Consider the following 14,772-nt stretch of genomic DNA (forward strand, 5'->3'; position numbering starts at 1 on the left):
AAAACAATCATGGTTTCTGTAAATCCATTATCATGTTTAAAGGGATTTTTAAGGAACACAACCTCCTTTAAATCCAGTAGGTTTAGTTTCATTTGCCCTTTGTCTGAGTTTCAAGGTGTCAGGTCTGTTGATAAAAGGCAACGCTGTTTTTTTTTTACAAGTGTTGTTATGGAAATACCAGATGAGGGACGTCAGTAGGACTTTCGCAAACTGGCAAGGACTTGAATGTCCTCCGAACGTCCGTCAGCGAACGTTACAAAGCGGACCAAACGCGGACGTCCTCCGAACGTCCGCCAGCGAACGTTAAAAAGCGGACCAAACGCGGACGTCCCCCGAACGTCCGTCAGCGAACGTTAAAAAGCGAACCAAACGCGGACGTCCCCCGAACGTCCGCCAGCGGACGTTAAAAAGCGGACCAAACGCGGACCTTAACGGACGTTCACAAAGTCCGGGGGACGTCCCTTGTTTGCTGGGGTTCACCCAAAAATGAAAATAGTGTCATTTGTTATTAACCCTCATGCCGTTCTACACCCGTAAGACCTTCGTTAATCTTCTGAACACAAATTAAGATATTTTTGTTGAAATCTGATGGCTCAGTGAGGCCTGCATAGCCAGCAATGACATTTTCTCTCTCAAGATCCATTAATGTACTAAAAACATATTTAAATTAGTTCAATATTAATATTATGACGTGACGAGAATATTTTTGGTGTGCCAAAAAAACAAAATAACTTATTTAGTGATGGCCGATTTCAAAACGCTCCGAAGCTTCATGAAGCAGTGTTTTGAAATCGGCCATCACTAAATAAGTCATTATCATTTTTTTTGGCACACCAAAAATATTCTCATGGCTTTATAATATTAATATTGAACCACTGTACTCACATGAACTGATTTAAATGTGTTTTTAGTACATTAATGGAGCTTGAGAGAGAAAATGTCACTGTTGGCTATGCAGACCTCATGGAGCCATCGGATTTTATAAAAAAATATCTTAATTTGCGTTCCGAAGATTAACGAAGGTCTTACGGGTGTGTAACGACATGAGGGCGAGTAATTAATGACATTATTTTCATTTTGAGGTGAACTAACCCTTTAACAGGCCTAGCAATTGACAAATAGGAGCCAAGAATTTTATATGAAGTTTTATTTTCAATTTTTGTAACATTGCAAACCGTACAGATAAATCATGTTCTTAGCAAACTACAGTCTATGATGACGGTGTGTTCACTACAGATAAACACATTGCAGCAGATACAGCTGGACTGGTGAATGACCTGCTAGAGAAAGTAATCCAGTTTACGTGAAGTTTCACAAACGTTCTGCAACTTTAAAAAGACAAACAACTTCCACCTAACTCAGGCTAACTATAAAAAAAAACCCAAATGCATTATTAAAAGAAGAAAAAGAAAAAAAACCCCACTGCTTGACAACGTTATCCAAGCACTTTTAATTAGAGGGTATTTGCTTTAAATAGAAACTGCAAACAGACATAGCGAATGGTTGTAATTTTCAGGGAGAAATTGACTTTCTACACTAAATATACAGTATAACACCGTTCCACATCAGCCATGAGGAAAGAAACAGCTCTAAAATCGGAGAACATTTTAAGACGAGCATGTACCAGTAAATACAGCAGATTCTGAGGATGCAGAGTTTTGTTTTATAAAAAAAAACAACAAAAAGGAATGAGCGAGTTCAGAGAGGAAAGTTTTCAGACTGATCTAGGACGAGCTTTCCTCCATCTAAACTCTATTTAACAATACATCTCAAACACTGATCAGTGGGAAAGGGCTGTTTCAGTCGCTCATGTCCATGTCTTCGTCTCGCTGGTCTTCGCTGTTTCCATCCGACTCGCCACGACCAGCGTCATCTGCACTGTCCGCTTGAGGCTCTTTGGCCTGCGGCGATGAGGCGGCGTCAGAGTTCCTCTCTCGCTCTTCCTCATGCTCGCTGTCGTAGCCCTGCTCTTCCTCATCGTAGTCCCTGGTCACCTGCAGGATACAGAATTCAGGAGCAGTTTTAAAGGTGCAGTATGTAATATTGACAGCTAGTGGTTGAAATGGGTAATACAGTCCAAATTCAAAATGTTGGAGACTTGTTTTGTTTCGTTTTCCCCGCCCAAACTTCCACATGTTTTATCATCTATTGTTTATTATATTTTTCTTTTCCTCCTTCGTTTTTCATTTGGCTTAACATCTGGCAACGAGGAATTTACATTTATTTGAATGTTTATTAATGTACATTGTTCATTTTCAAATAAATTACTAGTGATAACTAGGTCAAAACAACATCATAATTGATGCATTTTAAATATATAAATTATACACAATTTAAAATTCTACCTGTAAAATAATATTCTGTTTCTAAAGCATTAATATATTTGAAACAGCAAATTCAGTAATATGCCAATAGAAACAACTCTAAAATGTCAGAAACGTTCCTGTCGTTTTAAATCAAGTTGAACTAGCGTTACTGGAGATCGATTGTTGTTGACAATACTTTATAATTACAGTAGGCTATCATTAGTTTTGTCCAGCTAATTTTTTATTTTATAGGCCCCCATAAAAAAAATAATTTGTAGGCTAACTGCCAGATAACGATCACCTGTTTTTTCCCGTCATGGCTAACGTTAGGCGTGTTATCTTATCTTAAAAGCTAATAACATTTATTAATTAGCTTATAAAGCCCACATTTAATGTTACTGAAAAAAGCTCAGTGATCCGTCAGGTCCTGTAGGTCAGTTAGTATGATTTACTGCTGAACAACTCATTTGTCGGTGTGAAATAACACAGAAATCAAAAATTAAGTTAGTTATACATCTTCAATCTCCCCTCGAAGCTCTGACAGTTCTCAGAGAAGCTGTCAATCATGACGACACGCCCCGTTTCTACAGCATCAAATTACTAACTAAAATCAAACTTGTCACAAAAACGAACAATTGAACATATATCAGCGTGATAACTACCTTACATGACCAAAACCATCTTTCGGAAAATTTTATTGGAAGTGTAATTTATTTTTTTATTTTGACTCAAGTCCTGTTCGTTTGCATGGAGAGTGCAGGGTTTTTGACTTGTACTGCATCCAGCCACCAGGGGGCGATCAAAGAGCCCGCAGCTTCACTTTTCAGGATGTATGAGGCACACCCGCACACAACAGGAGCGAGCGCAATGAGTCTTGCAAGCATTTCCAATATTTATCTGCATTTTAATATGCCTTTTAAGATGGATGCCGAGGCTTTTTGTGTCGAGTAGAATCTGCAAACTCTGACCCAGTTTGTTTGCTTCCTTCCATGGCTGCAATGCACCATTTTCCACCAACTGGCAAATACTATTGGGTAAATTGGCAGTGGGTGGGATCACAGACATTTCCGACACGAAACGCAAATTTAAGTAGCGTAACTGACTGTTGATTGTTTTTGAGAGAAAAAAAAAAAGTATGTGAACTTAGCATGTTTGCAAAGTGGTGGAACTACGATGTCAGTTAGCATCACGCGCATTCCCTTGAAAAAACCCAATAGGATTTTTCCATAGGCTTTTGGATTATCATAAAGTTTATGATTCTTACATGTTTTGCCCATCAAGAAAATTTTCACAGATGAACACAACTTATGAATTTAAGCCTAAATGCAGTCGCCAGAAGCAAAAAGCTAAAGGTAAGCCATGGTCGCACAATTTAAACGTCACCACCACTAAGCTTCCGACAAGTCTTTCAATCTTTATCTAAAAACATTTTCCCTGAAAGTTTGAATTAGAATAGTTTGAAAGAGCGCAGTTATAAGCATAACTAGGCTGTAAAAGCGGACTGAGCTTACCTGTTCGGCGTGATGTTTAGTGTCGCCGACTGCCTCTGTAGTCTGATTTAGCCACTTGTTAGCAACCGTCATTTTCAAGACATGTAACAGCTTAAAGAAATCACGGGTAGGTTAATACTGATGTATTTTATGTCGTAGAATAAAACGTGAAAGTATCTTGAGCTTGTGTTAACCACGGACCTTATTTTAGCCATTTAACCTAAAACCACTTTGGGGCGATGGAACCGCAAGTGCTAAAATGCTAACTTCGCTTTCGGGTTTTGGCCTACAAAAATGCATCATAGTTCCACCACTCTATTAAAATACAAACAGCACCTTAAACGAATTATTGACACTTTCAGTATGGCTATAAAGATCACACAAAATGATATTCAAAATTCTTTTAACATGAAATATGAGGTTATAACTGTCATACTATGTTGTTGCTCAAGCTTTGGCGTTGCAGAAATAGAAATAATTTCTAAAATAGAATCCAATCAGGGTTGAGTAACATAGTAAAGATACATTTCATCGAGTCACGTCTGGTTAGGACACAGTGTAAAGTTGACTAGTTGACTGGTTCGTAAACGCAGTCGTACCTTCACATCTCCTTTCTCGCTGTCAGACTTTCGGTCTCGGTCCTTGTCTTTGTCTTTGCTCTTCTTACTGGTGGAACGTTCCCTTTTTTCCCGATTTCTTTCCCGATCGTCTTTTCTGTCTCTGTCACGGTCTCTCTCGCGGTCTTTATCCTTCTTTTTCTCTTTCTTGTGTCTGAAAGAAACAACATGCAGTTTTTGGGTTAAATCAGGCCTGAGGAAGGGGACGCGATTGTGTAGGAGCGTGTGCATTACCTGCGAGGAGACGGGGAGCGGGACAGTTTTCTCTTGGGAGATCGAGACTTCTTTGGGGATCGAGACATGCTGCGACTTCTCCTGTGCCGTTTGCTGGAGAAAGAAACATTTGCTGGATCAAGAAGAGCTTTGATCTGATATAAACCATAATTATTTAGGGGGCGTTTTATCAACACCGATTTTTAAAACTTAAAAAAAAAAAAAAAGGAAAATTTTTGCATTTTAGTCATTCACAAACTTTTGAAAATAGGTTTTAAAGAGCAAGTTGTTCAAAACGATACTATTATCGTCTCAGTATAAACTACAAAAACACGAATTTGTGAAAACGGTGACGTCATGCGTATTACATGTTCAATTTATAGGCATGTAGTGTTTCTTTACAAAATGACAGCGCCTACTACTGGCCTGGCAGCAGAATGCAACATTTTTAATCATTTTCGTGGATCTGTGTGAACAGAGATTGTTTTGATAACGGTGTCGCCTGTATGTGAAAAACGCAAAGGAAAAACTTTTCTGTTTTTAGTATACCATTGTCATGTAAACATACCCTGAGTTTCACATTTCATCATTTTACTTTACAAGATGTACTTGTGAAAAAAGGAACTGAAGCACCATTTCTAGTCATAATGGCAATTTTGGATAAATAAAATCAAAACTAGGGCTGTACAATTAAATCGCAACACAGACTAGTGTCTGAATATTAAAGTGCAAGAAACTCAAAAGGTCATCACTAAACCCGTCAAAATAAAAGAAAATTGAGAGAAATATTACTATTGTACAGTAGAATTTACTTTATAAAATTATTAAAATGTTACTGCAAAAAATAAAAATTGTTAAATTTCCATTTGATTACACTTTAAAAGATTTGTTAAATTGTTAGTTTTATTCCTTCATTTGATTACCACCATATTATATCTTAATTATAATAGACAACTTTTTCTGAAAAAACATTTCATAAGGTGTTATTAGTGTAGAAATAGACAGTTAAAGATTTATGTATTTAATTAGACATGCTTGTCTGATTATTAATTTAAACCATTAAAACAGAACTTGAAAAAACATTTCATTTGACCAAAAAAAAAAAATGCAATTTTTGTTAAACTGTATAATAATTATACAAGTTTCATTACTTTAATTAGACATGCTTTTTGATTACTAAAATTTAATATAACCATTAAAACAGAATTTGAAAAACAAAAACAAGATTTCACACTCACCGGCTGGTACTGCGGGACCGCCTGGCGCTGCTGTAGCTTTTCGGTGGAGTTTTTGAACGTTTTCTGTTCTTTTCATCCTTCCTCCGATCTCTACATTCGAAACAAAACACAAACATCTTTTACAGGAAATAGACCACTGCTATTGCACAACTAACCCTGACAAACCAGGAGCACAACTGACATGGTTTCATCTGATAACACAAAACTCACCTGGACCTGGAGCGTCTGCTGCGATCCCTGGAATGAGACCTCCTCCTCCTGGGGCTCTTTGACCTCCTCCTGCTCCTGGAGCGAGACCTCCGTCTGGAATGACTCTTAGAGCGCCTGCGGTCACAACATATCCAAATCAGCCCAGGATATGAATTTCAGCTCAAATTTTGATGATTAAAGCATCTCCACAAACCTGTGTCTGGAGCGGGACCTGGACCTCCTGCGTCTGGATCTTGACCTGGATCTCGAACGCTTCCGTTTATCATCCTTTTTACCTGAAAAAGCAAACACTTTATCACAGTGCCCTCTCATTCAAAACTAAAATAACACTGATTTGATCTAGAGTGTCTGTCCGGCTGAAATCACTCACTTCCAGGCTCGATTGCGGCGGAGATCAGTGATTGTGCCTCTCTCACTCTCTTCATGGCTTCTTCAATCTCTTTATTAGAGGCGTCCGCCTTCAGTCCAGGGGTCAGATTCAGCCCAGCGGCGAGAGGGTTCAGCCTGCAATCACAGCAAATTACTGATGAGAACACACTGAACCTCAGACAAGTAGAGCCTTATGATCTCTGCATATGGACTAGTGTCTGTGAATATTAAAGCCTGCATGTTGTGTGTCTCAGTTTGCTCTACTACACAAACTCTCAAAATCTCACTATATGAAGACTAGGGCTTTAACAATGCACTGATTCTCAATTCGCGATGCAATGATTCTGGATTTATCCTGATATTTTCACAGTTTTTAACAGCAGATGGCGCTCTAGGCTAGATTAAATATACTAGGCCTGGTTAAATATACTTGCACCTCGGCTCAGGATGCTTTTATGATGCAAAATTAATGTAAACAGCCCACTGCAAACCCCCTTGTAATTCGCTTCAACCTGTTTGAACCTTATGAAGGATTATTTTAGGTTGAAGTGGTGCGTGTAAAGTAACTGGAAGCAAGCAGAGTACAGGTGTTTCTAAAGCATGCAGTGCCATCTGCTGTTAAAAACTAAGCTCAGAATGGATTTGAGAGAGAATTGCGATACATTCAGAAGATATCGGAATTGATGCAGATTCATTGTATTGCGAATTGATAATGTATTACGGAGGAGGATTAGGGCCAAGCAATAATAAAAAATTGAAACCATCTCGAGATTAAAGTTGTTAAATTGAGAAAAATGTCGTTAAATTACGAGAAAAAAAGTTAAATTACGAGAACAAATTAGTTAAATTATGAGAAAAAACTTGTTACATTTCGAGAAAAAGTCGAGATAAAATGTTGAGAATAAAGTCGTAATTTAACGAGTTTATTCTCAACATTTTATCTCGACCTTTTTCTCGAAATTTAACAACATTTTTCTCATAATTTAATGAATTTGTTCTCGTAATTTAACAACTTTTTTCTCGTAATTTAATGACTTTATTCTCAACATTTTATCTCGACTTTTTTCTCGAAATTTAACAACTTTAATCTCGAGATGGTTTTATTTTTTTATTATTGCTTGGCCCTAATCCTCTTCCGTAATGTATTGTCCCAGCCCTAATGAACACATGAACTTTATCTCCAGAGCTGCTCTGAGAGTCACTTCATCAGCATTTCACCATTTAATCTGAGAAAACTATCATACACAAACTCACAGCTCTTCACTACAAAAAATAAGTTAGTACAAAATAAAAGTTTGATTTAACTTGAAGTACAGTAGAAATTACTTCCCAATAAGTAGTAGCAATATTAAAACTTTGTTTTAATTTTAATTTTAACAGTTAACCTTTGTTGCACAGCATTTTGTTTGCCAAAAAATAAAAGGAATGGTTACATTTGATTTCATTTTAAAAGATGAATTAAATTGTTAATTGTTTTATGTATGTAATTACAACTTCTTTTGATAATTTTGTATTAAATCATAATCCCCCCAAAAAATGTAAACGACAACACTGAATTTGACAAAATACATTTCATATGGCCCTATTATTGTAAACTTAAAAAAAAAAAAAAAAAAAAAAAATCATGATTTTAATTAATTAGACATGGTTTTGATTCCTAAATGTTAACTAAACCATTCAAATTTAATCCAGAAAAACCAATGAAAAAAAAAAAGTGGTAAAAAAATAAATAAATAAAGCATTTCATAGGGCCCTAATACCCAGTTTACGATAATCAGCCCAATTTTGGCAATCGGCGTCGAGTGACAACTGGTCTCGGGACGCAAGAATCAATCGTTTTCTCTCGTATAGAGTCATAGTGGACGACAACCAGAGCTGCGTCTGTGATGCCTCACGACATCCTGACAGAAAGACTAGCGCGTTTAATTTTTTTCATTCCTCCATAACGGGTTCCGGCACATTTGTGGCATTGACAAACGTGGCGTAAGCTCTTCTGTACACAGCTTTCAAACATGGCGAAACGAAAGGTATTGGATGAATTATGCAATAGGAGGAAAGGCAACAATACTCCTGCCTTTACGATATTTCCTCAAGCGATGAACACCACAAAGATGGCGAACGATAGCGGAGGAGCATCAGCAACACGGTAAGTACTGGAATTAGCATCAAGCTGGCAAATAATTCATTATATTCTCCTTAACCGCTTCACTAGCCATTGTTTTTTATGCTCTTGTTTTCAGAAATCAGATGCTTGTTCTCAATGACATCATGCACATTGTTAAAGACGGCAAGTGATGACTGGTCAGGAAGCAAAGTAAAAAAAAAAAAAAACACATATTCTGACAAAAATATTGTGCAGTCTGATCCTGGTGTAAAAATGCAATTGTTAAATTGCACAATTTTCACAGCCCTAAATGAGCAGACGATGATATTGATGGACTTACTTGGGGTCTATGGATGCCATGAGCTTCATGAGCTGCTCAGCTGACAAAGTCTAAGAAGAAAAACACGATTAGTGAAACAGTAGATCTGGTGTACAAAACCTTCTGCTCAAGGTCTGGAACAGGGCTATTGTTGAAAAAGTCAAACCTGAGGGTTTATATTGGGCGCTGCCATTGCCAGAGCTGCCATGGGGTCCAAGTTAGGCCCTCCTAGACCTCCAAGAGGAACACCACCAATCTGACAACAGACAAAACATCAACATCATTATAGTCCAAAGAAGGCGAGCGTCTCTTATTACAGTGATTGACACTCACAGATGGGACGGGGTTGGGCGTCGGGAGGAGCCCGCCTCCTGGCAGCAATCCTGCGACGGCATTGGCTGGAGCGAGCAGCGATAGAGCCTTGGACTCGTCAGGAATCACTCCTGCAGGACAGAAACGCCACAGTTAAACCACGCCATGGTTCTCGCACCACACACAAACAGACCCCAAAGTGAAACTTTCTTTTTTTTTTTTTTGCAAGTCTATATTTGCACTTACATCAGTACTCGCTTTGTCAGAGGAAGCTAACACATGAGGTCCCTTAACAAAAGCATGAAGTGCACAATACTACAAGAAAAGGAAATGACACTAGACACACTGCCAAGATGTTATCACCTGAACTTGATTTTTTAAGTCATGAACCAAATGTAAGCAAGCACAGCCGGATCTCCACTGGGATGTGCTCTCAAGTTTCATAAGTTGTATAATGAACAAGCGATTCAGGTCGGCTGCTTCGCTATAAAGCACACAGAGACATCAAGATAGACAAAACAGAGTTTATGATTTGGGTGTCAGCATCAAATGACAGTTTATTAATCCACTGATGGTGTGACTTACCATAACTAATGCAAATAACACTTGTTTAGGGGGCTTTTGCTGGTGTTTGAGAGCTAAAACTGCCTTTACCTTTGGAAGCACATCTAAACTGAGTGTGTGTGTGCTGGATTGAGACACAAACTTGATAAAAAGAGAGAAGAAAGGACACCTTCCAGCAAAAGCCCAGTTTAAACTCAACTAGAGACTGTGTGTCAAATGCTGAAGGAAAGAATAACTAGAATTAAATGACAAATGAATGTCTGGTGAGTGCATGGAGTCCATTGGGTGAGCGCCTCTGAAATTAATATTTCACTCCAAACAACACAATCATCACTGACACACACACACCAGAGAGAGAGAGAGAGAGAGAGAGAGATAATATGAGAGAGAGAGAGAGAAACAGGACAAGCTGCAGAAGACAAAACTGTTGGGTGGCATTTTCTGCTGGGCCTGGTTTACAGGACTTGCAGAACCAGGGAAAAGAACTGGAAAACACAACAACAAAAAACAGAAACGACCGTTAAAAAGCGTCTCAGGCCTTTTTCAGTCATGTGGAGAGGAACAAAAGAACATTCTCAGACTGTTTCTTACTCAAAAAGGGAGGTTGGACAAATATCACATACGCCCTGAGTTTAGCTATCATTATATCTGATAGTTAGTGCATATATGTGTGCAAAACACTCATGCAGAAATGCGCTACATCTCGTCTTACCGTAGATTATCTCGTGTCTGATTAGCATGCAGTTCAATCAGAAATGTGGAAACCAACAAGGATTTGAGCCTAAACATTTGTGCTTTGCATGAATAGACGGATCGATCTTTGTCTGTGAACTCGAGTGAATTCAGTTGGAGACACAAGAGAGAGGATTATAGTTTACAGCAGGGAAACACGTGGGCCGGCCGCTTTTATTTTTCTACAGGGCAGCAGAGGGTCACACTCAGACATCTGCCGGCTCTGCAATTGCCTTGTTCACTATAAAAATCACACACACAAATGACAAAGAGAAAAGTTTAACAAAAAAAAAATAAATAATGAAACTAAACTGCAAAGGCAATGAGTTAAACATGAGCTCCTGCCATTCACGGATTCATTCCCAAGCATCTCATTGATATTTCTGAAATATACAATCATACTGATGTAACTGTAAGTCTACAATCAGGGTTGAGCGACGGCCGCTGGGGATTCACTGCGCTAATGCCGCCGTCATCTACACTGTGAAGGGATCGATCACGTGTCTGAATAGAAATATGAACGGCACAAACCTTCTGCGAAGGGGACGACGATCAGCGCTCTGTCCACGAAGACCGTGTTGGTCAGGTGCTGGGAAACTCCGACTGATTCCGGCTCGTGGAACTTTACAAAACATACACGTGAAGTCACAGGCAAGGGAGAATCACTGAAAGAAAATATAGATGCTTTTGCAAGATGTACAGTACACGCACTGATCACACACACCTCCTGCAGTTTCAAACACTGCAGTCAAATATTCATCATGTTTGGCTTGATTCGAGCAAATCAACAGATGCGGCTCATCTACGGCATGTCATAAAGATCCAAGATCCGGCTCAGTTTTAGATCTGCCAGCTTCAGAGCAGATCCACCAGCGTCCTACCTTCGCTGCAGATATGATGACGCCAGATGTTTTTCGTTGGGTGAAAAACAACAAAAGCACAGAACAGAAGTTAGCTACTGGAGGGAGAACCCTACATACTGCCTGCCTGAGCAGTGAAATCAACATTGACTGCATTTACTGAGTCGCGTGTGCTGGCTAGTCAGGCCTGGAAATGTAGTTCTATGCCTACAAACAAGCTGCGGGCAAAACCAGCGCTGCGTCCGAAATCGAATACTTCTCTACTACGTAGTACGCCGAAAGAATAGTATGTCCGAATAAAAAGTGTGCGAAAAATAGTACGTTGAAATAGCATATCCGAATAAATAGTATGCGAAAAACAGTATGGCGAAAGAATAGTATGTCCAAATTAATAGTATGTTTAAAAAAAAAAAAAAGCAAACTACTACGCCCGGGGGGAAAAAAAAAAAATAGTATGCGAAAAATAGTACGCCAAAAGAATAGTATGTTCGAATAAATAGTATGCGAAAAACAGTACATTGAAATAGTATATCTGAATAAACAGTATGCGAAAAACAGTACGGGAAAGAATTCCGAATAAATAGTACGTAAAAAAAACAATTACGACAAAAAATGTCCGGAAAAAAAAAATAGTATGCGAAAAACAGTACGCCAAGAGTAGTGTATCCAAATAATAATATGCGAATAACAATATGGCAAAATAGTATGTCCAAAACAGTACATTGAAATAATATATCCGAATAAATAGTATGCAAAAAACAGTATGCCGAAATAGTATATCCAAATAATAGTATGCAGAAAACAATATGGCAAAATAGTATGTCCGAAACAGTACGTTGAAATAGTAAATCCGAATAATAGTATCCGAAAAATACGGCAAAATAGTATGTGCGAAAAAATTGTATGCTAAAACATATGCTGAAAGGGTATGTCAGAATAGTATGCGAAAAACAGTACACCAAAAGAATAGTATGTTCAAATAAATAATATGCAAAAAACAGTACGCCGGAAGAGAAGTATATCTGAATAATTGTATGCGAAAAACATAAGCTGAAAGGGTAGTATATCCGAATAATAGTATGCGAAAAACAATACGGCAAAATAGTATGTCCAAAAATAAATAAATACATTTAAAAAATAAATAAATAAATAAAAATAGTATGCGAAAAAAACAATTTGGCAAATGAGTAATATGCCAGAATAAAAAGTATTTGAAAAACAAACGCTGAAAGGATAGTATGTCCGAATAAATAGTATGTGGAAAACAATACGGCAAAATAGTATGTCTGAAAAAAAAAAAAATAGTATGCGGAAAAACAATTTGGCCAAAAGAGTATTATGTCTAAGTAGTATGCGAAAAACAGAACGGCAAAATAGTATGTCCGAATAAATAGTATGCGAAAAACAGTACGCCAAAAAAGTAGCACGTCTGAATAAATAATATATGAAAAACAGTAGGCGAAAAGCACTCGGATGACCTACTACTTTCGACAAGATTCTAAAGTGTGCATTCAATGGACACTATACTATCCCATGAGGCCACGGGAGAGAATTCATGAATGCCAGTGAAGCGACGCAACTGATGCGGTAGGTCACATGACAATAACAACATGGCGGACGTTGTAGTCCAAATATCATTCATATTCATTCTATATAGAACATAAATGTTTAACAGTCGCTAAATAAAAACAAAACCTACTCAGACAGTATGCGATTTTGAACGCAGCGCATGTCATTTAGCACATCTGTACGGAAGCCCATTAGCACCAAATAAAAATATATCATAAATTCATCATCATGAAATGCTTTGTGTCATCACTTCGACTTCTTAATATCATAATGACTATTTAGAGCGTCACAATCTAGACTTTCTATATCGTAATTACAACTTTATGTAATCAAGATTTACCAAAACATGATTATGTGGCGGAAATGGGCTTCCATAATGACGCACAGACGCAAGTTTACGTGCGTGACGTCACGCCTCGTTTATGCAATAAAGAGCAACTACTGTAAACTAAATATGCATCTGCTTTTGCTGTTTTAATAATTTAAATTCGTTATAAGGAGGTCTGACGCTCACATGTGGATAAGCTGGAGATAAATGAACGATATTATTTACATATATTAGCATATAATCGGGATGAAGGCAACATTATGGTATTGTTATACAGCCGTATGTGTGTTTTCTACATTGAACGAGCTTATATGGGAGTGTTTTGGAACATTTTTATACTCACTCTGGTGGAAAGAGTTTAAGCTCGTCGATTGTTCCGATGAAGCCGAACAGGGTTCTCATCTGCTCCGCGGTGCTGCTCGGCGACACGTTCGTCACCTGGATAACATTGGTGCTGGACGTCATTATGGCTCCGATCTGATGATGGCGAACGTCAATCGAAAGACATTTAAATCCGTGCGGTAGAAACGCGATTTTACTCGATTTTGTCTCAATGGATTCTATCAGTCGTCTCGCGGCCTGCTATCTCACACGCGCATGACTGCGGGATCTGTAATGGCGCTCGTGCTGCGGTGTGAAGCGCGCCCTCATAAGAATATGGCGGCATAGATGGCAGATTTCAAAATAAGAGTTGTACGCTCAAGTTTTTTCATTTGGTTTTTTCAAACTGGAGAAGTTCAGAGAAAAATGTAAAAAAAAATAAAAAAAAAATATACAAATAAATTAATAAAACCAAATTATTTTATTTATAAATAAATAATATTATATTTAATTTACATAATTGGCCTGTAATCACAAGATTAGTAGGTTACTTTGTTATATTTTCCCTCACAAAAAATTGTAAACTTAAAATAATAAATCTGTTTCTTTGTATGATTTTATCACCTGGCAATGAACATGAAAATTATGTAACCGCTAGCATATATTAGTATCACTGAAATACTACTACTGTAGTTTTTATTTATATTTTAAATTCATTTTTATTTTTATATTTTTACTTTTCATTTTAGGTTTCGTAAAAGTTTTAGTACTCTTCTGCATTTTGTCATTTTTATTAAATGCATATATATTTTTTATTTCAGTTTTAGTGAGTTTTAGGGTTATTTTAGTAAATGAAAATGAAAAATGAAAATGAAAAATGTTATATTTTATTTCAAGTAACGAAAATGTTTTTTTTTTTCTCATGGTTTTAGTTTTAATTTTAGTTAACAATAAAATTGTAGTACTCTTGTGCGTTTTGTCATTTTTATTAAATGCATATATAATTTTTATTTCAGATTTAGTGTGAGTTATTTTAGTAAATGAAAATGAAAAATGTTGCATCTAGCTGAAATAAAATACGTTATATTTTATTTCAAGTAACGAAAATATTTTCTTTTTCTCATGGTTTTAGTTTTGATTTTAGTTAACTATAAAATTTTAGCACTCTTGTGCGTTTTGTCATTTTTATTAAATGCATATATAATTTTTATTTCAGTTTT

General features: G+C 37.2%; 1 protein-coding gene across 2 annotated transcripts; it reads right to left on the reverse strand.

The window, feature by feature from the left end:
• Positions 1–1,132: 1,132 nt before the first annotated feature.
• srsf11 (serine and arginine rich splicing factor 11) lies at positions 1,133–13,884 on the reverse strand. 2 transcript variants are annotated; one of them, XM_048200921.1, is made up of 13 exons: positions 13,575–13,884; positions 11,006–11,139; positions 9,200–9,309; positions 9,033–9,122; positions 8,888–8,937; positions 6,445–6,578; positions 6,268–6,349; positions 6,075–6,188; positions 5,865–5,954; positions 4,648–4,740; positions 4,396–4,567; positions 3,818–3,907; positions 1,133–1,994 (listed from the first exon to the last, which is right to left on the reverse strand). In XM_048200921.1, the coding sequence occupies exons 1-13, from the start codon at positions 13,694–13,696 to the stop codon at positions 1,800–1,802; spliced, it is 1,476 nt and encodes a 491-aa protein (XP_048056878.1). In that variant the 5' UTR covers positions 13,697–13,884; the 3' UTR covers positions 1,133–1,799. The 2 variants fall into 2 exon arrangements, with proteins under 2 accessions (XP_048056878.1, XP_048056879.1); XM_048200922.1 differs by lacking the exon at positions 3,818–3,907.
• Positions 13,885–14,772: the final 888 nt, after the last annotated feature.

Source organism: Megalobrama amblycephala, linkage group LG8, assembly GCF_018812025.1.
Source record: "Megalobrama amblycephala isolate DHTTF-2021 linkage group LG8, ASM1881202v1, whole genome shotgun sequence".
Classification (NCBI taxonomy): domain Eukaryota; kingdom Metazoa; phylum Chordata; class Actinopteri; order Cypriniformes; family Xenocyprididae; genus Megalobrama; species Megalobrama amblycephala.

Bases quoted from the DNA above. Each gene is read 5' to 3' on its own strand.
- srsf11 (XM_048200921.1), bottom strand. From the start codon at position 13,696: ATGACGTCCAGCACCAATGTTATCCAGGTGACGAACGTGTCGCCGAGC. The intron at 5,955-6,074 runs GTGAGTTTTGTG...TTTCGAATGTAG, and splicing joins AGCAGACGCTCCAGGTCCAG to AGATCGGAGGAAGGATGAAA. The intron at 3,908-4,395 runs GTACGACTGCGT...GATTTCTTTAAG, and splicing joins GCGAGAAAGGAGATGTGAAG to CTGTTACATGTCTTGAAAAT.